At 39.4% G+C, this 27,990-nt stretch overlaps 1 protein-coding gene across 1 annotated transcript; it reads left to right on the top strand.

Annotated features, from left to right (window-relative positions):
• Positions 1-16: 16 nt before the first annotated feature.
• Positions 17-27,598, top strand: fam171a1 (family with sequence similarity 171 member A1). Its single transcript, XM_032558055.1, has 9 exons — positions 17-414; positions 10,796-11,023; positions 11,633-11,725; positions 16,309-16,467; positions 17,034-17,210; positions 21,220-21,336; positions 21,440-21,554; positions 22,190-22,307; positions 23,753-27,598. Exons 1-9 carry the CDS (start codon positions 303-305, stop codon positions 25,289-25,291), a joined length of 2,658 nt encoding a protein of 885 aa, XP_032413946.1. The 5' UTR covers positions 17-302; the 3' UTR covers positions 25,292-27,598.
• The last annotated feature ends 392 nt before the right edge of the window (positions 27,599-27,990 follow it).

Below are 27,990 nucleotides of genomic sequence, written 5' to 3'. Positions count from 1 at the left end.
GCGCGTGGAGCAAGCCGCCTGTTGGTGCTGTTCTGGGGCATGAGGCTCAGAGGAATGGGGCCGTCTTCCTCCCTGACCCTGGCCCGTCGATAGAAAAAAAAAGGGGCTGGGGATGCACGACGGGGCAGATGAAACGCAGCTCTCCGGGCATAAAACCAGGACTGCTGATGCCGCAGAAACATGGAGTGTCGCATTTTTTGCGGAATAAACGCAGTTGTTGACCTGCAGTGAGTTTTTAAAGTCCAAACGTTTGGTTTCTACTTTACTTCTTGAGCCGTTTTGCTTTGATACCAACATCTGCAATGATGTGGGCTGTGGACTGGAGCCGGACCGCTGTGATTGTGCTCTGCCTTTTGGGATACCTTACCTCCAGAGCTGCAGCCAAAACCTCAGCGGAGGGCGCAGCGTCGCAAGGTAAAAACGAAAAAAAAAAGTTAATTTAATGTTTTTGCTTTTTTTGTGCGGTCAGAAGGGAAGGCTAGCTGGCCGCCGTAGAGGCTAGCGGAGCGGCTAGTCAGCTCTGATGCTGAGGGGGAATCTAACCAAGCTAACGTTAGCATGTTAGCTGGAAACACACTAAAACAAGAAGTTTACCCTCTTTAAAGTGGTGATAATACACTGTGAGATTAAACCCATAATTTAATAATTCACTCTAACCTACGGCAATATATACATTTCAAATCTGGAAACCCCAGGATGGTTTAAAGAATACTCCAGCTGTTGGGATTTATCTTTTTGACTTAGCCTTGTTTTTCTTAAGTAAACAGTTTTAACGCTCTTCTTTGTGTTAAAACATAGTGCACTTTATTTCAAGTGTTTCGATATTAATATTGCATGCTTTAGGTGTGAGGAAGTTACCATATTACCTTTAAAACTGAGCATCCTTGTTTAAATCGGTGACCAAATTTAAACCAGTGCAGGTTCCCGGTTTATTATCTTCATTTTAATTTCTTTTCAGTGTTGTTTTTTTTAAATCTGTGGGGTGAAATATTGAAACAGCACAAAAATAACAATAGATAACCGTATTTCTATTATTTTTAAAGCATACGATATGTAAGAGATTAAACAGAACAAAAATCTGTCTTTAATTGTTGGTTTTTATGTGTTGATATGCTCACTTAAATTACTATTTTACTTTTTGCAATTGACAGCCAAGTGATTTGTTCTTGTTATTTTGCTTTTACATATCTGGATGCAGCATAATAAAATTAATTTTATGTTGAGTGATGCATTAAAATTGTGCTACAATATGATTTTCAATGTATAGATGTGAGTTTGAGTTATTTTTAATGTCAGCGTTTTAAACTTATAAAGCAGAGCTCAGCCAAAATGCTACAAAACAAAACAAAACATTCAGTGAAAATGTTTTTGTTCTGCTTTCTGTGCTGTTTTTATGTGAAATTTACTTTTTAACATTATCCAAAACAAAAGAAAATGATTGTTTTTTTACTACAAACTATATTTATTATTTTTTTTATTCAAAATTCACAAAAACAAAATTTCACACCACATTTTAAGATAACTAAGCGAATAACCCCTTAACAGTAAAAGTACACAAAAGACTTAATAAACAAATTGCTGCAAAACATCTTTGCAGACTTTTGATTGTTCTCTTTCAGTTCCTCCTGGCTTGACATGATCTCTACTGGTGTATTTTATTTTGTGATATCTTAAATACTGAAATAGGCACCGAACATGGCTGAGTTTTATGAACAAGCTCTCCTAATTAAAGGTGTTTACCTGGATGTAGACGTTAGTAGCTTACTCCATTACAATAGTCTTAAAATTCAATTTAGTCACCGTGCAGAGAATATGATAACAGAAAACAGGATTATGAAATGGATTGAAGGTGAATGTTAAGTACTTCAACAGTGCAGATAACATCAGCTACAGATGTCTCAAAGTGGATGTGTAAAGTGAACATAACCCTGCCTTCTCTGGCAGGTTTGTACAATAAACAGATCTGTCAGGGTGTCTTTTCACCACACAAAGCAAAGCCCAGCAAAGATTTAAAGCGGCTATAAATCCCAGTTATCTGTTTGCATCTCATCCAGTTGCTATCTTCAAAGCTGCCTTGTCATAGTAGCTAGTAACATGGAATCACATCTGTTTTACTCATCACTTTTATCATCACAAGCACACACACGTCGCTGTTGTCTGTGTTCACTTACTGATGGCTGGCCTACATTTGGGCCTGTCTCAGCACTTGTTTTTACAGAGGGATTGTAAATGTAAACATACAGCAACTTTCCCCTTAAATAACCCAAGAGTTTGTAGTGGAGACAGGTTTTCCTTTAAGCTGCTGATTAAAAATGAGATGCAAAAAAATAAAAAATATCCTGATAATTTTCAAGATTGTGAAACTTTTAAGTTCATTCTGTCCTCTGGTCTCTTGTTTCTTCTCCTCTGGTGTTCACTTTGCCTCAGACTGACCTTTAGTTGTCTCAAAGGAGAACGAGCTCAGATCGATACTCGGCCTTCATCCTGATGTATCATGCAAGCAGCCTGGATGAGTGGAGCCAGACAGTCATTCTCCCTGCAGATATAGATCTCGTTTACGTTACTGCTGCCCGGAGGAGGCATGGTGTTGCGTCCTTAACGGAGAAACATTTTGTGATGCAGACAAACCAAATCACATCATCGCCATCTAACAAAGCTTGGCTTTAGAGCACTAGATCTTGGTGTGAAAACTAGCTTGTGTCAGAGCATTAAGAGCGCTGCATTTAGAGATTAGGTCAGTGACCTTTTAGCCTGCGTTTTGACAGGAACTAAAGAGAGTCCATTTGCTCTTCAGTCTGATGATGTAATCTAATTATCTCCCCCTGCTGGTGCGTTAATGAGGCTGGCATTACCTTTAAATCCAGAGGCAGGTAAAAATAGCAGTCTGGACCCGACTCTAGCTTGTTTCCTTACCTGCAGTAGTGGCGCTACCTTATTTAAACTTGGGATTTGTGTATGTTTTGCATTGCCAACTTTGATCCGTCCTGGCACATAAAATCCTGTCCTCCCATTTTGTTTGCCCTTTTTTCACATTGACATGTTATTTGTTACTTTACAAGTAAACAGCAGCACTGACCCTGCAATGTACAAGAAGCTAACCAGACAAGCAGACTCACTTTTTTGTGGAGGAGTTAAAATAAAGAAGCTAGAATAATTTTGTATGTCAGTCTCTACTCAGTCGCAGTCTACTTCAAAATATTCACTTTTTTCCCCCTTACAAAGCATAAGCCGTTGCTTGCGAATTTTAAAGAGAGAACTATGTAATAAAGTAACAAAATGCACAATTAACTGAAGGGAAAAGTCTGTGAGGACAGAGAGAAATGCAGTGCTTGATAGAAATTAGTTATTTATCTAATGGAAAGTAAAGCTATGATGATCTGAACATATTATTTACTATACAAGTAGAAAATTGTGCTTAGATTTTCAGATTTTCAGGGTTAGATTTTTAAATGATTCAGAGTAAGGATTTCTGTTTATTTTTTCCTATTAAAAATGATTAATTTGGATCATACTTGTTGTTAAAGCTTTGAAAAGACTGGGACTCACTTCATATTTTGCCTTGGTTGTACACTGGGATTCCCCCAGCAGCCTTCAAACAGACAGCAACTTGTAGTACAGAAAGAAACATCAGAATCTGCAGGATTTATTTGAATAAAGGGCAGTTCTTGCTTTCAACCAGGGGTCTCAGACCTCAACATCTGGCATCCTGCAACTTTTAGATGTGTTGTAGGGCTGCATGATGTTAAGACATTTTGTGATATCAGGTGGGATTTATGTCCGTTTACTTCTTTCCACACTGCACATCTGGACACATTTTAAAAAGGTCAATTATTTCCTTAAAAAGCCAGTCAAGTTATGTTGTAAGAAAGATATATTTTTAAAGTGGAACTGAAAACAAACTTGATATAGTTCAGCTGCGAAGCATAATATTGCTATTTGTCCAAACTTTTTTGCTAAACGTCTTAATTATTGCTATTTAAATTGCTTTCCAGGAAAGGCTGCTGAGAAGCATCCACACAGTATGATACCTCCACCACCATGCTTCACAGTGGGATGGTGTGTTTGTGGTGATGTACAGTGTTTGGTGTCCATCAAACACAGAGCCTTGTCTGATGGCCAAAAAGCTCATCAGTCCAAAGATCACGCTCTTTTCACATGACGTCACACATCTTACGTTCTGACTTGAAGCATCTTTACTTGCTGATGATAGATGATAGTCAGTAATACATCTGCTGCAAATACGGTTTGATGCAAACCAAAGAACTTTCATCCAGAAAGAATGGATGGAGTCTCCCACATGCCGTTTGGCAAACTAGTCAAGCCTTGATGAGTTTTCTTTAACAGTGTTTTTGTCGTTGCCGCTGTCATTTGACTGGTGAAGAACCCAGGCAATAGTTCTTGACTCTCTCATTTCAGTTGCTGAAGCTTGTAAATCCTCTCTCACTAGCCTCCATCTTGTCACTCATTTTGTGAGTACAGCTTGCTCTAGGTAGATTTATACATTTTCCTTCCATTCCTTAATGATGGCATATTCAGATGGATGGATATTTTTTGTATCCATCCACTGACTTGTACTTTTCAATAATCCTTTGTCTGCCTTGCTTGGAGTGTTTTTTTGTCTTTATGCTGTAATGGTAGCCAGTACTGACTAACCATTGATTAGACCTTTCAGACACTGGTGTCTTTGTCAGACACTCGAGTTGTCTACATTATATCCACTTGTCATTATATCCACGACCAGTATTAACTGGTTGGACCGCTCTTGAATTAGTTCAGAGACGTTAAACGAGGTAAATCTTTATTCAGTCATTTAATTTATACTATAAAATATCTTTGTCATTATTTTTTGTAGAAATTTGTTTTCAGTTTGATATTATGCTTGTTTGTAAATTATTTTAACAAGAAAGCTTAATTTTTGGCCTGATTTATTTGTAAAAGCAAACCAATCTTCCCCCCAATGAAGAAATTAACTTTAAATTTAAGGTTGTCTACTTATTAGATATCCAGTTAGAACTTATGCTAATGCAGTAAAAGATATTTTAATATTAAGTCTTTTTACTCTGGAGGTGTCAATAAAGTTGGAGGTGCCTGTTTTTGTTGTGTTTCCCTTTTTTCAAGCTCCTCATTTTCTTTTCGGTGTTGGTGATCCATTTGTTGTAGTTGAAGAAGTCAACCCAGTAATACAGTTACACTATTACAGTTCAACAGTTCAAATGTTGAATTTAATTATTAATATTCCAGCATGTTTATTACCATCATACTGCATTGTGTCTGCAGAATAACAGCAGAAGATGCAGTGAAAGGCGTCTTCTGCTCTTTAACGCTTCTCACATGACTGCAGGATGTTTTTCTTATTAACCATGTGCTTCTAATTGAGATGATGAATTGGCCCTTTTTCAGATTACTGCTCTGTGCTAAAGTGGTGAAACTATTTGTTATGACATTTGATTCACTTCTTTTTACTTTTAAATATTATTTAAAACCTCAGTATAGCACTTTTTCACACTCTTAATACCTGGTGTGGTTTGTTTTGCATGATTTGTAATTGGTTATCTGTGAGTTTTAAAGGTTTATCAGAAAGCGTGGATTGGCATTTCTTTGAGAATAACAGATTGTCTTTATTATATATAAGAGAACGACATAAGACTTTTAAGTCTTCAACTGTGAGTGGTCAATAATTATTTGTAATAAGAGAAGAGGCAACATCAGGGGAGTCCTGTAAAAGAAAAGAAAAATCTGGGGATTTGGTGGGTGAAATGGTTATTTCAAAACATAGATGAAATTATGTCAAAGCTGACATTTGAAACCTCTTTCAGTATCTCATATCTTTTTGTTTAGATTTAGTATTTAGCTATTGACATGCTATCTCTTCTAAAATTATAATTCTTATATGTATTCTCTTAGGAATAAAGCCAAAACTATTCATGCTCCTAACAGGTAAGGGTTATAAAGCAATCCTTTAATTTGACTAGCAAATTCTTTCTGATTTATAGCAACATTAATGTTCTGGAACAGCTCACCCAAATCCTGACTGAATCTGGTCAGGGTGATGGTAAGGACACCTTCTAAACTTGAAGATTTGGACTCATCACCAAAGATAAATCATCAAAATATCCATAGAAACATGCAAAAAGCTGGTCTGCAAAGGTTTTGATTACTGTAATGCCAGTAAAGAGTTTCCCATTGATTTCTGAGAAGAATATAAATACTTTCTGACATGCTCTTTTATAAACGTGTAAATAAATCCAAATTTTTTTCAAATTGATTATTTGTCCTATCAGAAACAAACTTTGGTTTAATAAAAACATTTTAAAACTAAATCTTTCCAGGTTATAAATTATTTTGATCTTACACTCTAGATCCTTCATTCTTGAGATCTCCAAAAGTTTACCAACATTTCCAAACTCAGCGTGTTCATTGACGGACAACAATTAGAAGCTCTGAAAGAATTAAACTTTGCTATATCCTGTTCAGCCTTCCTGTTATCAGCAGGATGCCTTGCTCTCTTGCAGCCTGAATGAATCATGAAAAATGAAAGTTTTCTTTTTTGGAGCTTCTAATAACATATAGTCTTCTTCTCTCAATAATGTCTTCGTGACTGAAGATTGTTCTCAGTGCAATCTGTAGCTCTTAATGCGGTGCGTTCACTGATCTGATTTTTGAGTTTCCGTCTGGCTAGTCACACTGAAATCTATCAGGTTCTGGTCACCAGCCCATTTTTTGGTGAACTTCAACGGACCCACAAGTGAAAGTTACTCATCGAACATGCAAATGTTTGCAGTACTAACAAAGTACTATTTTTACTGGAAAAATAGCTTATTAGGTAAAATATAGATAATTTATCCAATACAATATATTTAAAGCCCTGTGAATGACTTCTATAAATACCAGATATGAGGTTAAAAACCAGTGTTTGGTTGTTAAAACCTCAATTGACCCCTAGTGGTGAGATAACCACTAATTATGCTACACCAGTGAATCCTAGAGCGTCTATTATTACGCTAAGTGTTGTGTGCAAGTAAGACAACATTTTCTCTTCCCCTGTTTGGAACAGCATCTAAATATTTCACACACCAGTGGAGGCCAGCCGCACCATCCATTACCAGCTCATTACGCCTCTGGTGAAAGGTGCTCCAATGAATGGCCTCTCCAAAACATAATCCAAGGTGTAGCATGAGTAAACATGCACATGTATTCTGTCCTCCTCCTGTGCTCTCTGTGTGGTCATTGATTCTGCTTGCATCCAAACAGAGAGCCGCCCTGCTGCTTTGGCTGCTGTCGTAGATGATAATTAATCCGAGATCGCAGCGTTGGTCAGATCAAACGCTTTCATGCCTCTATTTTCCACCCACAGATAGGAAGTCGGTGAATAAGAAGAGGCAGATTTGGAAATATAGAGGCTTGGACCAGACTGATCGCCTCCTTTTTTTCTGTGTGTTGGAGTAAAGAAGGGAGACTCTTAGCTTGTTTAACCATGATGTCACCTCAGTAGTGATTTATTGGATGAGCTCTGGGAGGAGACTGTTGGATTTGTACTTGTGATTTAAGCCTGACTCTCTCAGGGGAGTGTTTCTTTTTTAAGTGAACACAGCTGGTACCCCTAGCAGCATATCTGTGGGAGTGGGACAGGACGTGAGGTCATGAAAGGCAGTGGAGACTTTCTTGTTGAGGGGGGAAGAAATCCAGGCTTGCATTAGAGTGGTAGTGAATGAGGTAAAGACTTGAAGCAGATCTTCACTCTGGAGGATAATCATCTGTTCAGCGTGAGATTGACACACTGTTCTGCCAAATCTGGCCTCGCACTAAGCACCAGTTACCTTCCACCCATTTATCTCTGGCAGAGGAACTATTGTTAGGTGGAGCCTGCACTGTGGCTGAACTCTCCTCTCCATGTCGACAGAGTGGTTTCCCACTGACCAGAGGATCCCTGAGTGGGGGGTGGGTAACATGTCTAGTCAAGGATAGGTATGTTGGTGTGTGTGTCACTGAGGGTGGGGCTTCAAGAGGGAGTTGTGACAAAATCCAGCTTCGGAGAGCTCGGGGGAGTGAACACGGTTTAGTGAAGACAGAGAGGTGGAGAAACCTTTTAGCTGTAAGTGAGAGGTCGCCATGGGTCAGACTGGGTCCTTCTTGTCATGTAACAAAAACTGGAGGACTGTGGCTTTGTGTGTTTGTGAAAAATATAGTGTTTTTCTACTGAGATTGTTTTTGTTGTACTCTGGGCTATGAGGATAAAATAGATGTTTGGTTTCAGCATGTGATTCGAATATTTGAGTTGAGTATTTTTAAACCAAACCACCTCTGGCTCTGTAGTATGAAAGGAACAAGCAGGAATTGAGGATAAAATGCAAAATAAAAGTCTATCTCACTGTCATTATGTTGTCCTCATTTTGCTGTAAGAAATAACTCATACTGACCTAAAGGTTATTTTAAAGCGAACCTGAAGCATTGTTTAATTCGACCTCTTAAAACTTTTTGCATTTCCAGATAAATACAATTGTCCCATAAAAGATATTTGAAGGTTAAACCTTCTACTTTATGTCAAAAACATACTTTGAAAAGTTAGTATTTTGTAGGACCATTTCTTTGCTCCAATAACAATAACAGCTACTGAAGACTTCTGGGGAATGTCTCTACCTGCTTTGTACATCTACACTTGGAAATTTCTGCCTGTTATATGATCCAAAAATAGCTCAAGCTTAGTGAGATTGGATGAAGAGCATCTGGAAATCAATTTTTAAGTCTAGCCATAGATTCACAAAAGAATTTAGATCTGGACTCTAACTGTCAAAGGATTATACTTTCATCCAAAGTAGCTCTGGTTTTATGTTTTGGGTTTCTGTCTTGGTGAAAGGCAAAGTGCCCCAGGCTCAAGTCTTTTGCACCATCTAACAGATTTTCATCCAGTATTGCCCTGAATTTTCGGCATCAGTTTTGGATGGTGTATTCAGAGTAATGTACGGTATTGGTTTTCTCCACACATACTGTCTGTAAATGACAACTAAAGGAGGTCAACAGATTTTCCCGACTGAGTTACTCTAGAGTTACCAGACTTCTTCTCCTGTCAGTCTAGGTGGACCGCCATGTTTTAGAAAGCTTACAGTACGACTGCATCATCCTAAGAAGATATTCAACTCCAATATTGATGCTTTTTAATGTTGTGAGGATGATCTGTCTTATGAAAAACTCACATTTTCCTCATTTTTTACGTTTGTTGTGATGTCATCTCTGCTTTTCATGAACCTTACCACGCTTGTCACAAAAATTCACATCTGGGTTTGACATCAAGAGTAGTGAGAACCCAGTCCACCGATCAAACGCTTGTCACTTGAGCAGTAGCAGTCAACCAAATTTTGCCTCCAAGCAGTCTTATCCAAATGCGTGATGACAGTCGTGATTCAATATATTGTGCAGCTCTAGTTTACAGTTGATGATTTAAGATTTATGCTCTGTTTGATGTTCAAAACTTGGGGTATTTCTTTTTGACCCAACCTTTCTTTAAACAACTTTCTCCCTGACCTGTTTGCTGTGTTCTTTGGTCTTCATGATGCTGTTTGTTCCCTAATGTTCTCTAACAAACCTCACAGAACAGCTGGATTTGTATTGAGGACTGTTCTCATATTAAATTACTAATTAGCTGATTAACGAAGGCAATTAACTACACTTAGATTTCGAAGAGGTGGGAGAGTGAATAGGGCTGAACACCACAATTTTCAGATTTGTGCAAAATGGTGAAAACCATGCATCATGTTTTTCCCTACTTTGTGTTTTTCTAGCACACTTTAAAATGCATTAAATGTTGTGGTTGAAATGTGACCAAATATGATAAAGTTGAAGGTATGATTAATATGGTGATGAAAAAATGAAGTGGCTCTTTATTGACACATAATCCTTTAAAGTATAAAACACCAATAAAAGTGATAGTATATTACTATATTACTTCTAGAAATGGGCATCTAGAAATTAATACCTTTTTAATGTTTTTATTTATAATGCTTCCTTCTTACATCTTCCTCTTTTTTTAGTTCATTGCTATTTAAAACAAAAAAACAACAACAGCTCATTAAGTTCTTAAAGGGAAGTGAAAATAATTTGGTACTTTTATTTTTTGCTCTCCATTTGTTGTTGTTTAGATTCCCAGCCGACGGACAAAAAAGGTTTGCTAAAATTGTTGGCAGTCAACAAACATCCAAAAATTATTCACTCTATTCACACAGCACTCAAAAGTTGGAAAGCTGAAATATTGATCTGTTAGTGCTAATCAAAAGCAGTTGCAAACAGTTTTTATGCTCTGACTTACCAGTTAAACATCTAAATCAGCTTGACTCTCTTACGACCCTCCAGGGGAGCCACATGTGAGGCAATCAGCCCTCCATGTTGCACTGCTGCTCGGCAGAGTATAGAAAAACATCTATTTATATACTTATATTACTGGTACCACTATGGTGATGTAGCAAGTTGTATTCCATACTTCCATTAGAGTTGTTTATAAAGGCGGCTGTTTTTCCATCTGGTCCAAGGCTTCTTTGACAGAGGGAAATGGTCCATTGTGTTGGAGGGGAAGTGCCATTGGCTCAGGCCCAGAAAATGGTCAGACGGCTCTCATTTTCTGGGATGTGGATTAGAGGCCAAACGTCTGGCACAGAAACTAAGCCCAGATAATGAGACGATGGTATTTTAGATGACTGTAATTATAACACCTCTATGTTTTTCACCCATATATCACTCAATTTTCACTATGATTTAGATGGTAAATGCTGCGCTCTGACTGGATTGTTTGTTGTTGCGTCCACAGAAGTGACTCTGAAGGTTCATCTGAGTGACGCCAGCACTCAGCAGCCCTTGCTCGGAGCAACCATACAGCTCTTCGCCAATCACACTTCTGTAGCCACAGAAACCTCGTCAGCTGATGGCAACACGTATTTGCGCTTCCCTTACCGCCTTGGGACGCCGCTTGTTGTCACCGCAACCAGACAGGGATATGTGCCAAACTCTGTTCCCTGGACTCCCTCCAAATTGCCGGGTAGGTGTTTGTGAGATATTATGAAGCAAAAGCACTGAAAACAACAATGAACTTTTTCCAATGAGAATGTTTCTTTCTATTATCTGTACATTATAGTCCCTTCCACCAGTTTGTGTGTAAAATAGACACCGCATGTGTGTGAGCTTATGATGAGTGGAGTGCTTCATTACTAATTTATTATATTAGATGCCAAAACCCAGCAAGGGGTCTTCCTAAGCCTCCCTTTCAGTAACGCACACACACACGCCGTCAAAATGTATCCCAAGAGCCTGTAGTATTGTGTGTGTGAGGGGATGCAGGGGGGTTTATTTGGGGAAGGTTATTATGAGGGAACAGAACAGCAGCCAATTGGATTATCACGCTTACCAGCTCTGAACAATGAAGGAGTGAAAAGAAGGAAGGAAGAGGAAAGAGCTACAGTTTGCTGGGTCAGGTTTCAGTCCTGCGCTGGACACAGGATGAAAGTTGGGCTATTAAATATGTAGAATGCAACATTAATGACTTGTAATGTCTGATAACGATCAGCACATTGCTCGGGTAGTTGGCTGATTGTTAATCAGGCAGTGAATTTGAGTGATGTGCTCACTGTGTGGTTTGTTTCTTTTCTAGTGTTTTCCTCCATCAGTCTGGATCTGCTTCCAGAAAGAGCCGCTACCCTGATGGTGTATGAAGATGTTGTGGAGATTAAGTCAAGTCTACAAGGTAAATAAGTGTTTTTACGTGGTTTTAAGCTGATAAAGGCTTGTTATACATGTTTGTAGTGCTGAAAATGCTGTCAGAAATCGTCACACTCAGGTTTTAGAGATTCTCCCAGAATTTGGTTGTTCACCAAAATTTCAGGTTAGGGTTAGGGTAATCAATTTTCATATTGCCCAGCTAGCCAGAAACTACATCTGATCTTTTCAGTCCCCATGCCAAGAGGTTTGCTACCAGACAGCCAAACCTCTTGGTGTGGAAGCTGTTACTGAAAGAAGATTCGGAGCCAGCAGTTTTCTGTAGAAACAAAGTAAGAATGTGAAACGCTGCTCAAAAGGAGTCCATGTTTGTTGTTTTATCTATTAATTATTCAGACGGATTATTTCCCCCCTTTGCCACTTGGTACTTTTGCACCAAATGGCTGCCACAGGATGTCCATTCTTGAGTATATTTAGACAAATCAGCAAAGGCACAATCAGAGGACAGGAAGCCTGTTTGACCTTTCAACCTCTGTCTGTTATGAAGTATGATAGATTTGTAAAAGTGAAGACTGCTGTCATACAGCAGCCACGTTTGCCTTAGATAATGATTTATAGAGAAGACAGTCTGTTTCTATTCAATGTGAAACATCCTCTGCAAAACAGAAATTAGTTCAAACAAGAACATAATGTATTTAATTGAAAATAAGTCTAAAAATTAGTAGAATTTGTTTTTCTTTTTTTTTTCCATAAGAAAATGACCGGCTGGTACGACTCTGTGGTTCGATGCGGCGAGCTGCAGCAGCAACAGTTCTGCTGTTATCAGCTGGTTCTGCAAGCTGGCATAATTTTGTTTGCACACGTCATTGTTAAATGTGGCCAGCTGGAGCTGGAGTGGTCGATTTATGACCTACCAGAGGCAGCTTGAAGACGGGCTCATCCTGCAATTAAACTGCAGGCAATTTCATGAAAAAGGTCCTTAAACTTAATCTGCACCCAGGCCTTTGGTAATCCAGCAAATTGTGGTATTTTGAATTTCCCACTCCCCTGTCATTCATTGCGCAGTTTAGGCTGTCAGAAAATAGCTGTGCAAACTCTGCCAAAAAAACATCCTTTGACGCCATCAGAAGTCTGTGCATAGATTTTAAAATCGTTGTAAGATAAATAAAATTGAAAATTTTTTACTGTTGATGAATTTTAGAATTTCAGCAGATTAAACGTAGATTAAACGTGAAAGAATGAATACAGAAAATGGCTTTCAATAGAAAACGTTAAGTCATTTGTGCAAATTGAATGATAGTAGAAGTAGAAATCCAATTTGCGGAAAATGATTCACAATTGTGTCCTTGTAGTTTAGCTTTTTTGTTCAGGACAAAATGACATTAGACAAGGCTGTCTTAGTCATGTGAATTAATTCACTTTCTTTGTTTGCTGGCTCTTTTGTGTATTTGTGACCAGCGGGGGTGTAATTCATCCTTTTTGTCTCTGACAAAGAGTTAAAAAAAATAATCAGCCGACTCCATTAATGTGAAAACCTCCTGAAAGCATGAGGCTCAGCACGTGCCGGAGTGCAGTTTCCAACACTTTGTTTCACCGCGTTTTGTGTTGCTGCAGGAGCACCTTGGGGATAATAAACCTTGGCGTGTGGCACCAAATAAACATAATAAAAGGGGAGAGGAAGAATACAGTGTTCTGGGTTATGGGGTGCTGGGTGGAGCAGTTTGGGAGGATGGAGGGGGGGTAAATGCTAGAAAGGGGGATGGGCAGAGAGTGTCCAACAGAAGGAGGAACAGATGAGAGGAGAAAAAGTGGAGGGAAAAAGGAAAGTTGAAGGAGGGAACACACAGATCAGTGAAGGGATTGCTTCGTTTTGCAAAAAATAGCCTCACAAAAAGGAAATGACGTCAAAACTTGAATGTTCAGAGCAAGTTTTAGAAAGGAATATGAAAGTGGACTTAATTCTGCAGGCTCAAAAAAATCACACAGCACCAGAAAAAGAGTGGAGCCGGGAGCACTGGCAGGCTGCTGGGCCTGCCTCACTGCTCAGGAATGTGCTCTCTACACAGGCCACAATGACATCACCTTGCTGAGTCTGGCTACATGCGCTCTTTTTATTGTGTTAAATATGTAACGTATGGATGAGTATGGGATAAGTACATAAAGGGCAGCAAATATGAGAAATTACATGGGAGCTGTTTTTTTTTGCAGGGAAATGTCAGATGTAGGCGTCAGAATGGTTGAGAGAAAAGGTTGACCTGTGCATTATCTTTACGGCATCGATCCCCAGTTACTTCCATTAAGCCTGATTGATGACTGAATTTATAAAAATGCATTAGGCAAGGACGGGAAAAGTAAAAATGCTTTGTAAAACATGCGGAAACAAACATTGGTGAGAAAAAATGCATGTATTTATTGCAGAGTTTTTAGGTTTTGACATCTACACAGAAACAAATTGAGTGACTAAATTTCCCCTTTACTTTCTTTACTCCAATTTTGGATTTTCTTCATTGAAAATCTGCAAAGTAATATAGTCTCAAAGTTCTTTTTTTTACTATTAACTGTAATTGAAAATGTAGACTGTGTTTTTGCTTTCTTATTCTCCCCTAATTCATAATACTGCTCAATCTTAATCCCTAAAAGCTCTATTAAAGGACACACTCAGCTAAACTTTAGAGCTGCTTTAATCACTGCCAGCAAACTTAGCCAACACACAAGCATTTTGTTAGTCTCTGGGTATTGGTCTTAAAGTGCATCGTTCTTTTTAGCAAATATTATTGTAGCAGGGTTGTGAATGTCTTATTGGGTGCAGAAGTTGGTTCAGCAAATGTTTTTTTAGAGCTGGAGGACTTGCAGATAAGATACCTGTGTTCATGAGAATAATGTCTGAAATTGTTCATTGCTTTAATTTAAGGAAAAGCAACAAACTATCTAATATGTTTAAGAAAAGTAAGTTTAAAAGTAAAAGGAGAGTTGTAGCTGGTTTAACTATTTCATGAGTGACTTGCAGCATCATCAGCTTTCTACGGCATGTGGCAAAAATGGTTTTTGCGGTTCCTGCGTCTTCTGGTATTGCTTTGGATGGCGGACCGTGTCCCAGGTGTTGTATATAAACGCACAGTGGGCACATCTGGACCGTAAACCAAGGAAGCACAAATCTGTGAGCTAGTTTGTCTCCATGGGCAAAAACTCATTAAAGGCCCAGAACTTGAAAAGCAAGCTTTTTGCTAATCAGATGGAAAATCTAATGCGTTCTGCAGAAATATGCTGAAAACCCCCTGATCTTCTACTTCCTGCACATGTCTTCCTCTACGGCTGTTCCAGGAGGGATTCGAGTGGGGTTTATTTCTCCGTCAGTTGAAATCCTCAAAACCTCAATCATAATGGTTATTTTTCTTTTTAGAAGAAAATCAAACCATAACTCTTGAGTTTGATTAGTTGTTTTTTATATCAGCTTTTATTGTAGCTTCAAAGCAACATTTGGCCCTTTAGCTCATGTTTAGTCAGTCCCTCCAGAATGTTGCAGTGTTTTGTTTTTTTTTTTGGTTAAGGCCTATAATTACTGATCTTCTGGCCCTTTTTTCAAAAAATTGTGGTCAAAGTTGTGAGATTTTTTAGGCCTTATTATAGTCTTACAAAAAGGTTGAAATTGCTGCACATAACCTTCCCCCCCAAAAAAGCCAGGATTCTAACATAGTTGTTGTTTAAAGTGCAAATAACATTTCCAAGTATCTTTTTGAAGTAGCACATTTAATGCAAATAAAATTATGTCCTGAGGAGCTGTCAAAGTGCAAAAGAAGAATTGAATATTAGGCATTCAGGTCAACGTGAACCATATACACAACAAAGCAAATCCTACAAAACATCGCAAAATGATTTTTTCAAACAAAAAATATGCTAATGTTACTGTTTTGAATTACACATTCTTTAGCTTTCAAGAGACATGTTGAAACAGGAAGTTAAATTAAAAGGGTTAGAGTAATTTTAGCCATTTCTTTTAGTTTTATGCGATATTTGTGTAGAATATGTCCACAACAGAATGACATTTGATGTCTAAGGGAGTAGAGCTGCTGCTGGTGACTGGAATCAGCTGATTTTACAGTTGATTGTAGCCTAAAAAACTAATCTTTCTTCTAATCAGCGAATGCAAACAACCCTGAACTGATGATAACATTGTTTAGCTGTTGCTGTGAATCAGGGATTTACAAACATAAAACAAAAAACAAAACAACTGGCTCATAGCTGTAATCACTGCATTCTTCCTGTTGTCCTTACTGATACAGACAAGGACTAACTTAGACACTTCTCCTTCAGTAACGGTGTCCACACTGAAGAGTGTGCAAGCAACCTGGTAGCGAGTAATATGGTGTTTCTACTGTCTGGAGCTTGATGCATTTTAACTTTACTTCTGATTAGGCTGGAAATCATCAGAATTCAGCCACCAAATTTAGTTCATGTTGTTAATATTAGCAGGAAAACAACAAGTTGAAACCATTATTTTGGTTATGGGAAGTGTCTCATCAGTCTCAACCATCAATGTTTTTGCGTGCTTTAAAATATTTGCCTTATTTGATTTGAATAACTTGTTCTATGACCTGTCTGCTATTCTCTAAGGATTAAGAGGCCAGCCCAGCATCCATTTCCTGCGCAGAGCTCTCAGTCTTCCTGCCGACACGTCCTTCGCCAACTTGACTGCTCTGCTTACTGTGGCAAGCTCGCCGTCACGCATCCAGCACTTTCCCCATCTGCAGGTTCTGGGCAGCAACAGCACAGGTGAGGGTCAGACTACAGCTCCAGCACAAAGTAGGTAAAGGGCCATTTTTAAAACAAGTCACAGCTGAGAGGAATGTAAAGCTGCAGTGAGGGAGTTGAGTGAGTCAGGAGAAGTACAGCCACTACCTCTGGAGGCCTTTCAGTCTCATCTACTGAAACACAATAAGCCCTTTGTGTGCTCTCTGTTCTAACACAAGCCCCATGGCTGCATGCTTTCAGGGACTCTTATCCACGTCTTGATATGTGTTATAATTTTGTACATCCCCAATTCTCCTTAAGCTTGAGCAACTCTCCAGATATCAGATATGTTTCCTGCTGGCATGTTCTTGCTTTGTGACACTCAGCATCTTCTTGTATCCAGGTTTCTTTCCACTCTGTTTCCTTCCTTCCTGTTTTCCCTTGCTTCCTTTCCTGTCCGGCTGAATGACTCTCCTTTATCTAAGTTGTTTGGTTTTCTTTGTAACAACCCCGCTGTTTGCTCCTGTCTCCACCCCGCCTCCTGCACTGTTACCTTCCTCTCGCTTACTTTCCGTTTTGCTGCATTTTTCTCTCTTGCACTCTCGCAGGCACAGAGAAGAAGTTTGAGCTGACTCCAGTAGCAGCCATCTCTGTACACCTATTGGCCAGCGATGGAGCGGAGCTGCAGGTGAACGGACCAATCACGTTCTCCGTTCCTCTGCCGGCAGACAGCACCTTGAGGGAGAATGATCACATCCCTGCTTGGAGATTTGACCCTCGTTTAGGTAAGTAGGAATGAGTTTCAAACACTGAGTAGAGAGGAATATGTGACATTAAGTCATTATATATGTTTTTGAATTTAATGTGCATAACTAATTTCACTAGTTTTCAAAATCAAACAAGTTTCGAGGCTTTTCAGGTTTATTTATTTCACCCTTCTCTATTGAGTTTTTAACAATTACACTCTGAAATTTATTTGTGTTTTAATATGTATGAAATACCACAACTAATGTTAATCAATGATTGTGTATCACAGAAGAATATAAAAGAAAACAAGCTCAGCAAATAGGTAATTATGAAAGATACTATTTCTAACTTTATGGTTTGTATGGATCTGAAGCTTTTTTTCTGTAATAATCAGGTTGATTAAAACAATAAAGCTTATCCGATCCAGGGTTTTATGACCAAAAGATCTATTTTTATTTATGTCTGTTCTAATCAGGAGCACTGAGAAAAAATGGAATAGCAGGAAATGATGGAGACCGCCAGCGAATCAGGCAGCATTCGCTCAGGACATTTAGGGAGAGTGTCTGTTTTCGGCTGTGACTTTGGCTTAGAGATGAAGACACAGGATAGCCCTGCTTTAAGTTGAGGTCACTTAAACAGCAGTGGTGCTCTTTTACACCAAGTTTGTATCTCTGAAAGCTTTTCTCTTTGGATTCAGAAACAAGTTATTTATTCAAATAATTCAAACTCAGGAGAAGTTTCTGAAAGCTGAAAGACTTGTCTAAGATTAAAAATACAGAAATGGCATCTCACAGCACTTTAAATACACAAGCTAGTCTATTTGTACTTTAAAATCTCCATAAAGTCACAACAAATCTAAGAAAAATCAAACAAACAAAGTTGAGATGGGAGGATAAAGGAGTTTGTTAATAGAATAGAACAGAAGTATCCTTTATGGTTCAACAGTGGGGAAACCATAAACAGTGCTATCAAGTGTTGGAAGTTATACATTACAGGGATTACTGTGCCATTCAAACATGTTAACTGAGAAAATATTTACAGTTGTCAGGTGATTTGCAAGTACCAAAAAGTCATTTTTTAAACCGTTTCCCTTAGCACTCCCCCTCTGCTAAATAAAAACATTTGGGACTCACTACCTCTTCAAAATGTCAGGTAATGGGTGAAGAGTGAGGGGCTATTGGTGAAAAGGGATTCATCTTAAATGGTCTGGTAAGCAGAGCCACTTTGAAGATGAAAAAGTCAAAGGTCAAGGTTGCTTCATGTAATTATTTGAATCTTCACTTAAAGGTAAATCACTAACTAAAATACCACAGTATGCAAATTATTACAAACCATGTGCATTCTCTTACTGTGCAGCCACTCAGGTCAGAGTCAGTAATGAATAACTTGATTCATGAAGTCATACAATGACCAGGCCCAGTTCCACATTAATCTGCAAATCAAAGTAGTGTTAGACATCACAAGTTTGGCCCATGAATGCATAATCTCCCCCGGCTCTGTTAAATCCCAAACTAAACAATAGCAAAGAGTTTTGCAGCGTTGGTTTATGAACGCTTAAAGCCTCGACATACCTTCTGATGTTTTTCCAGAAATCTGTGTTTATCAAACGTCCCACTGTGGGACACACCCAGTTCCTCTCGGACAGTTGGCTCTGAAAGACAATGAAGCGATCATAAGTTGCACAAGCCTGCACTATTAAACATTCCTCTGCAGCCACATTAGGCTCACATGTCCTGACTTCTTCTATGTCTTTGTCGTATTTGTTCTCTTCCAGTGCAGAAAAATGTTTTTAGGACATTTTTTTCCTGGTGAAATTAGATGTGCTGCAATGTTTTATCTAGAACTGAAATAGTTTGGTAGTGGTAGCTGAGTGGACTAACAGGAAATCATAACATTTATGTCAACATATAGCCTGCAGAAGCTAGCAGTAAATGACATTTATCCTCTTACTACATGTACTCTTCATAATGATTATATTATGTCGTGGAAGGTTTTTCAGCCATATCGTCCAGTTATACCTTATCTCAGGATTCGACAGATCCTGTTTAAAGGCTTTAAACACGAATCTTTAAAGAGCTCAAGGTATCCACATCCAGAGTTTACTGAGAATAGTCTGATGGGAACCTAAAGAGGACAGAAACACAGCCTGTATTGGCGAATATTTCCACAACAGAAGCCCAGACCCTTCTCCAGGCTACACCCCACGTTCCTTAGCAACTCACCAACTGAGTGACAACAGAGCCCTCACTTCTGAATAAGACTCTTCTCTGGACACATGGCTGTTTAAAATACATATTTGGAGTTATGTAGCCATGATAACCATCCAACAATGAGGAAACATTGAAGTCCTTTAGTGCTTTTGGGGCCTGATAAAAGCAGGGATACAATGAAAGCGGTTTTGTTTATGAAACGTCCACATGGACGACACACAGAAACCTGTTTGTCTTGTATAACGGACGAGCTGTTGCTTTGTTGGATGTCAAGCTGGCATGGAGCTAAATGATGTCATATACAAACAGATCGAGTTCACCTGCTGCCTCTGTGTGCGTCTGCGGTCTGCAAACAGACGCACCTTCATCTTGAGGTGGGAGTCGGATGCAAATCAGAGCAGCTCCCTGAGATGAGCCTGCTACTAACTATAGCCGGCTGTGTTGACTTTGCATGGACGAGTGAAAGGGTTGTGCGCTTACTAAATGTTTGCAAAGCTTTAGGAGTCACTATTTTACTTTTTCTGCATTGCATTGTGTGGAAGCGTGGGAACAGAGTCATTAAATGTCACTATTAAACGGGTCAGCCGCTCTCTGAGAGGAGTCCCTTGTGGAAATGGTTCAGACAGGACCTCAGTGGATCCGAGCAGGCCTGAACACAGTGAGAGGAGCTGAGTCACACAGCTGCTCTCATTTCTTTCATCCTGTCTTTCATTTCTCTTATCTCTCATTCCATTCCTCCTGTCTGTTTCCTCTGGCTGGCATGTTTTTTACCCTTTGACCTCTATTGTATTTATATTTTTCGCTCTTTAAACTACCCCACCTACCTTTCAAGTTTCCCTTTTTTAAATGTCCGTGCAAATTCCTGAATATTTCTTGTTTGTTTGTGTAAATATCATCTATTTGTCTCTAAAACACAGAAGTGTAAAGGCTCCATTGAATGTTTCCTCTAAGTGCACATTGCCTGTAAGCCAATCAATCAGTGCCTTTGGCTTTGTTGTGGTTTTATTGTAACGACATTGCTCAAACTGCTGCTGTGTTTAGTGATTTCCTTTTTGTGGCTCTCTGCTGGTATTTTCAGGCTGCCTCCTTGTGGTGGGTGTGGATATTGCATCCTTTCCGATTCAAAAGTTTTAACTTTTCTAGCTTTTAGTCAAATATCCTCAAACCGTTTAAATAAAATGCTTGTTGTAGTTTAACTTAGGTACTCTGAGAGAGCAGCTGTTATGCCCGAGGTATTCTGGTCTTTTGAAGCAATGCATCAGGCTTCTTATCAAAGTCACTTTGACTGAGTAAAATGTTTTCATTTTACATCACTATTCAAAGAAAAGTAATATTGACCAAGGCGTAGTGACCAAATTTGGTCTTTTTCAGGGTAGTATACACTCCTGTTCTGTGTTACACAACAAGCTAACAGAGTATTAGTAATCAGCATATTACCTATTCTTTACATGTCGACAAATTGTGAAAGAACAAGAGAAAATGAGGGCAGGGGGAAAAATATAAGAAGACAAATTGGGGATTTTCTTGTTCACAAGATTGGTATGTTCTTATTTAAAGTTAAATCATTCTCTCCATTTAAAACTATTAATGCAAAGTTGAAAATTGTGGAGCTCTAACTACTGTATACTACTTCTTATGTTGGATTGATAATAATTCTTGCACAAGATTACAATAGTGCTCCATTGTCTTTACCTAAAGACCTAATGAGGAAGAGTCAGATGGGAATTTAGTCTGGATCATCCAGTTTTCACTTTGTCACTTTCTTCTGAATTGTTCTTTGAGACACTGTAACTTTTGGCCAAGTTAGATTTTAATCAATATGGTTTTGCCTCTTTAGGTGCCTGGATCAAGAGCAGTTCGGGTCAGGTACAGAAGGTGGGGAACCAGCTTACTCTGACCTACCTCGCTCCCCAGCTCGGGTATTGGGTGGCCGCCATGTCTCCTCTGAACTCAGGTAAGAAATTAGACAAAAATTAGAAGTAAAGTTTATTTGTTCTGTTCTTAGGAGCTGTTTCTTTGTCTTTTTAGTCAGTAAAGTTCTTTTTTTTTTTTTGCAGGTCCAATAGTGGCAAGGGATATCAGCGCTTACCATACTATGTTCCTGTTGGCCATACTTGGAGGCATGGCTTTTATTCTGCTGTCCCTGCTGGGCCTGCTCTTGTACTACTGCCGGTATGTATAATAATCAACTTTTTACAGCAACATGTCTTACTGATTTACAAGGGGTTGCTTTTTTGCCTTTGTCAAGGACTCTGAAAGTCAGTCATTTAAAAATACCTTCATCAGACCTAATGCAAAGCTATTTGGGATTACAATTGGATTTCCTGAGTGAGAAAATGCAGATTCACACAAAAATAAAAATACAAAAACAAACAAATAAGAATAAAAGACTGTGCAGTAAGGGGAAATTTAAAACATGATTTGAAAAATACAGTGTAGTGATTAGAAATTACATACTTAAAAGAAAAGAATTAGAAGAAGGATCTGCGATAACGTTCCTTTGTACACTAAAGATGCAGCACTCTTTCACTAAAGTAGCTCCCCTTGGCAGCTTAAAGAGCATTAATTTAAAGCAGCCTAGCTTACTGTATTTTCTAGTGCTACACTCCAGTAGCGTTACAAATACAATTTACATTCTTTTGGATGTAAGCTTCTGGGTTTACAAGTCAACGGTAGAAATTGGGGTTGCTGAGTATTAATGATGGGAAAAATTATGTGTTTTGTTGTTGTTTTATATGCAACAACATATAGAAATAACACGAGTTAGACGACTAACTCATGTGCTCCGCTGTGTCTGTGTTGAACAGACGCCGCTGTTTGAAGCCTCGAGGGTCTCATCGCAAGTTCACTCTGTCAGCTGGTCTTGACAGCACGAAGAAGGATCAAGCAACCTCCATGTCCCACATGAACCTCATCAGCAATGAGGTCTGTCTACTTAATTATTCATTTTATAAAGAAAACAAACTCTTCTGCTTTTTACATGTCAAAGTTTTTTGACTAAATGTTACCACCAACTGCAAGACAGTAAAGGTTTCTGTCAGTCAGCAGCACAAGTTTGTTTTTGTGGTTGAATCTTGTCGCAGTTGCTTATTGTGAATCGATCACTGAAAGCCAATAAAATAGAGCCACTACAAAAGCAATGAGGTGATTTTTATTTAGTTATTTTGATATACTTGTATTAATTTTGTCTTAGTGGTAAAAATGAAGAAAAGAGAGAGACACTCAGATATTTAAAATGTGAAGCCTTTTAAACTCTTTGATTTGATTCATTTACCTTTTGATGCCTTTTAGCATTTTGGTTGTTTTTTTCCTTGTAGAGCACTTTGTGCAGCCTGTGCTTTTGGATACATGCTTTGTAAATAAATTTCACCGTGACCTCTTTGACCTAAATAGTGAAAGGTTATTAACGTACAGCCAACATTTAAAATACTGTATAAACAGAAAGATAAAAATGCTTTCTTTAAACAATAATCTGCTGAACTTCCAGTGTGAACTTCATGTCTTTCCAAAATTTGCGAAGACTGCGAAAGTCATGTAGTCTGTCCCCAGATTTAGATTGTGGAGAGTAAAGCAGTAAGTGTATCTGGAATTGAAATCAACAGCTGTGACAGCCTCCTCAGTGAGTCAGACTCTGCAATGCCTGCAAGCTTTTCAGAAAGGATTCACTCTGACAGCGTCACACCTCCTCTCTACGTTTGAAGAGTCAAAGATAAGCAAGAGCGACAGAATGGGGAAGTCTTGTGCATCTAGAGCACCAAAACCTGTGCAGTCTGAAACCATCCAGGTTTTAGGACTCAACTGATCCATTCATCTTACATTCCAGTTCCTCCTTTGGTTTTAAAGATTATATATGTTATGTTTAACCACTCTGGGTTTGGAAAGTGCTTGAATTCTGTATAAAATCCTTGAAAATGTTTGAGGTTCAGGCTGCACAGTTTGATAACAAAGTGCAATATGATGTTTGATTAAAAGCCTAAATTTGAAACGCTTTATTTATAGGTGAAACCAGATATTTAAAGATAATAAAAAGACACATTCACATTTTTTTCTCACTCTCTGAAGTTAAGTTAGCCTGAACAGAATTACCAAAATTATTTCTGTTTGCTAAATTCCAGAAAACTTTGAGAGAATATTTATTGGAGATTTTATTGTAACGTTCTCTGACCAGTCAGGTGTGGAGGGTGTGTGTAAGAAAGATGTTTAAAAACATAAAATGTTATGTTTTGAACATGTTTAAGATCCTTGAACTAAAAAACTGTTCTGCTAAAGAAATCACGTCTTATTTTCTTAGTCCGGTGCTTTACAGCTGTACTCAACACTGAATGAATGAGTCTAATACAATTTATTTGACCAAATGTTATTTTGTTTAGGTGCAGCTGGAGCTTGTTTCCACAGCAACCGAGCCTGACATGACCACGCCGATGTTGAAGCCTTCTTCGTACGAGCCCACTCAGCGTCAGCAGAGTCTGATCCACCTCAGCAAACACAGCCGCTGCTCTCTCGGCAACAACAGCCACCACGGCTCGTCCCTCGGCAACCTGACGCCTCGCAGCAGGGACTACCGGCAGTCTGCAGAGACTTTCCAGCTGAAGGCGGCCCTGTCTTGCGGGACAGAGAGGGGCTACCGTCAGTCGTACACCTCCGTCTGCTCATCCAGCAACCAGATTTCAGATGCGCTCTCGTTGTCCAATCACGGCCAGGTGTCTGCTACCCAGCTGAGCAGCGTTGGCATTATTGACTGCATCTCTCCGTCTTCTCCGCCTCACTCCCCCTGCAGAGGAGAAGGAGGGGAGTGCAGGGCGCCCGACCACCTGCTGTCTCGTTCTGTAGACCACCTGGAGCGCCCCAACCCTCAGTTGCTCTCCCGACCGGGCCAGCTGCTCTGCTGCGGCTCGGTGGACCTGCTGAGTGCGGGAGAGGGCTACTCCAGAGTGCGCCCCACACTGGTGATCCCCGCACATTACATGCGCCTCCCTGGTGAACACCCGCTGTCTGGTCAGGCCCTCCTGTTGCAGACCGACCAGCAAAGTGACTTGGAAACCATCCAGGCTGAGCTCAATGCTTCCCATTCCCAGCAGCCCCTGGGGCCCAGCCCGTCCGACATTGCCCCGGACCCCAACAAGCAGGGCAAGGCAGAGGCTCTCGGCCTGTCGGAGTCTCTGTCTATCCCTACTGCTCTTGGGGAAACGGCTCTTGTTGAAATAAACAAAGAGGATACCTTGTTGGCTGAAAAGACCTTAATGGAGCTGAGAGGAGGAAAACCTCTGCCTCACCCCCGGGCTTGGTTTGTGTCTCTGGACGGACGCTCCAACGCTCACATCCGCCACTCGTACATCGACCTCCAGCGGGCGGGCTGTCAAAACAGTTCACAGAGCTCAGGAGATCAGCAAGATTATGACAGCAGTGGTAGGCATGGCAACGACGCCAGTCTGGACTCTGGTGTGGACCTGAATGAGCCCAGAGCGGGGCGCAGAGGGGGAGACGCAGAGCGGGAAGAGAGGGCCTCCGAGAGAAAGACTGCCACACCAGCCACAGCTTACACCCAGCTGGTGTATGTGGATGATCTGGAGGGGGGAGGCGGCGTTGAGGAGAAACGCAGCCCAGAGGCTGAGGGCGGGAAAAGAGGACCCACCCTGTCAGACAAAGCTGAGCGTAAGGGAGAGAACCAGTTATCAGGGCTTGTGGAGGGGAAAACAGTCGAGGATGTCCAAATAGTAGAGGAACCACCCTCGGTCTCCCCGGCGTCTCCTCCTCCTCTGCCCACGCCGGAGGAAATGACTTTCAGGACTGATCGCGCGCTGCTGTCTGTCTCCCCAGATGATGATGCAGCACATGAGGATGGAGAGGAGAAGAAAAGCCCCTGGCAGAGAAGGGAGGAGCGCCCCCTGCTGGCCTTCAACCTTAAATGAGTTGCAGAGGCTGGTCAAGGGAGAGGTTTACATTTTTCTAGTTTGTCCACATCATATAATCACAAGCCATAATTTTGCCAAAATCATTTCTGGAAGTTTCTCTGTGTAAAAATCTTTATGCAAAGTGACTTCAGTGTAACAACCCAGTTTTAAAATTCACTTTAAACACATTGCAGGTGCATCTCAATAAATTAGGATATTGTTTAATACTTGTAGAGATTCATTATTTTATATCTAAAGTGTTTATTTCTACTAATTTTGATGATTATTGGGAGAATTTAGCTGCCTCTAATATATTATGAGCCATACTATTACATTTTATTATTAAACATTACTTTTTACTAGTCTGAGAAGCTAAATTTGTGGTTTTCGTTTACTGTAAGCCATTATCAATCAAATTCTCACACAAATACCTGAAATATGTCACTCAGTGTGATGTGTGCTGAAATAAACTTAATGATAGTCTAATTTATTAAGGTAGACCTGTATTTAATGTTCAGATGCACATAAAAGGGAGGGTTTTACACTAAAAACATGCTGGAATTTGAAGATGAACTTGTGATTTCTTTGAATTTTACACTATGATAATTTTACATAGAGAATTTATATGAACAGGATGAAAAATGCAAGAAAACAAACATGAACCTGTTTTTATCAACAAACAAAAATGTAAACCTCCCCACTGCCAATTCTCCTCGACTGCTTCAATAAGACCATGAAGGATAAATGCTTTTAAATTCTCACCTTTTGCTCTTATGAAAGCACTGAGAACACATTTCAGCACTGGGATCTCTTCTAAGTCCAGAACTGAACAATTCAGGTCCCTCTAGGAACATCTACCAGACGACCACTGAGCGGCTGACAAACAGACTTTGGAGCCAAGATATTGGGAGATTTTATGCACAACAAATATATGCCTTTTTTTTATATAAGGAGCCTCGTAGGTGTAAATGGACTGTGGTGGAAATAATCGATGACTTGATCGTAGCAGCCGTTTTTTCTTGAGCCATATTGGCAAAATCCCAGGAAGTACCCATTTAAAGTGAGAGTAAAACCCCAGTTAAACCACGGTGACTGGTTTTAATGGCTTTGGAGCACATGTGCACTACAGGACATGTAACTGTACAGTTTAATAGGAATCTGTAGACTCTGCTTTGAGTCCTACTGCAGCATCAGCCTCAATATAAACATGTGAACCCTGTACTTTAAATGGTTTTCAGTATGACGGTTGTTCACGTCACCTGATAGGTCTGATCAGATTAAATGACTACATGCTCCTTAGCCGAATCAGATAATGTGACACCAGTTTGCTGGTAAATCACCACTACAAAACACGTAGTTTCACTCTTTATAATTGTGAAGTTGATCTTATGAAGGTTGTTTTATATTTGCTGAACCACTGATTTGCATATTTTTGTTTTTAAGGCTATGCATCACTTTTATACGTCTGCTTCAGATGCTTTTTGTTTGTAAACGTTAACCTCTATTATTTTAAATGCCAACATGAAGTATTTTACCTGAAAATGGGCAGTTTTTTTTCTTTTTTGTAACATATTAAGGGCTTTTTCTTCTTACTGTTGGAGCTGAAACAAATGCTGCGTAATATTTTGCCTACTAACTCTGCTGCGTTTTAGCTTTTTTTTTTTTCTCCTTACACACATAATCCAAGTGCCTTTGAACAACCTGATTCTGCAACTTTATTTATTTGTACCTTTTGCTTTGCCTTTAGCTTTCCTCCTCTACCTCAGCGCTCTCTCTTTCCCTTGTGAAGGGAAGCATGCATTGTGCTTTCCTCAGCACGCAGATATTACTACAGCTACACTGCAGACATTTCAGAAAATGTCTACCAGCTGCTGCAATCCTCAAAGCCTTTACAGTAATTCTCTGAGAGTTCCCTGAGAGTATGTAGATTTTTCAGGAAAGATGAAGCTAAGTGTGATTGTACGTGAAGCTACCCTGTTCTTTGGTTTTTGGAGAATGAATGTTTATTTCGGTGTGTTTTTTTAATTTTTTATTATTATTTGAAAACATGGTAGTGTCCATTTGTGATGCTTCTGAGTCTGACTATTAAATCATCAATCCAATTAAGATTTATGCACCCATAGTAATCATGTTACAGAATGTGTATAGTTGTGTTCTTACCTCTGCTCTGTCAGTTTTTGTAATGAATGAGGTTTTCTTCCACAGTGTCCCACAACAACCTCCAGTTCCAGGTGGAGCAGCAATACAGAATACTGAGGGTGTAAATCGATTGGTTGCATTATATTTTAAGCCTGTTATTCTGAATAAACAACCAAGCTGGAATTATTTGTGGCATTAGAACTCTTATTTACGGTTTACCACAAGCCATGTAGGGGATATATCAAACATGGACAAAGGCGTTTGGTGAGATGAGAGAGAAATTGTATTTTTTGGTCTACATGCATTACTTAACATCTGAAGTAAAACTACCACTGCACATCATAATTAATAAGTCATCCAGCTGACAGACATGTTTTTGAGTTTTAAAAAAATGTTTAAAGTTGATAAGCAATTTGAAAATATCACTTGATAGTTATGTGTTATTGGAAGATTAATCCCTACCAACACTAACTATAAAGTCTTAAAAAAGGCAATGATTAAAATAACTAAAATAATTAAACAATACTAAGCCTGGTGGGGGCACAAGTAAAGCCTGGCGGCCCCCCAGGCTTATAATA

Source organism: Xiphophorus hellerii, chromosome 3 (genome assembly GCF_003331165.1).
Source record: "Xiphophorus hellerii strain 12219 chromosome 3, Xiphophorus_hellerii-4.1, whole genome shotgun sequence".
NCBI lineage: Eukaryota > Metazoa > Chordata > Actinopteri > Cyprinodontiformes > Poeciliidae > Xiphophorus > Xiphophorus hellerii.
The sequence above is the reverse complement of the archived record's forward strand: the minus strand, read 5'-3'. Positions and strand labels throughout refer to the sequence as shown.

Bases quoted from the DNA above. Each gene is read 5' to 3' on its own strand.
- fam171a1 (XM_032558055.1), top strand. From the start codon at position 303: ATGATGTGGGCTGTGGACTGGAGCCGGACCGCTGTGATTGTGCTCTGC. The intron at 415-10,795 runs GTAAAAACGAAA...TTGCGTCCACAG, and splicing joins GGAGGGCGCAGCGTCGCAAG to AAGTGACTCTGAAGGTTCAT. The intron at 11,726-16,308 runs GTAAATAAGTGT...CTATTCTCTAAG, and splicing joins GATTAAGTCAAGTCTACAAG to GATTAAGAGGCCAGCCCAGC.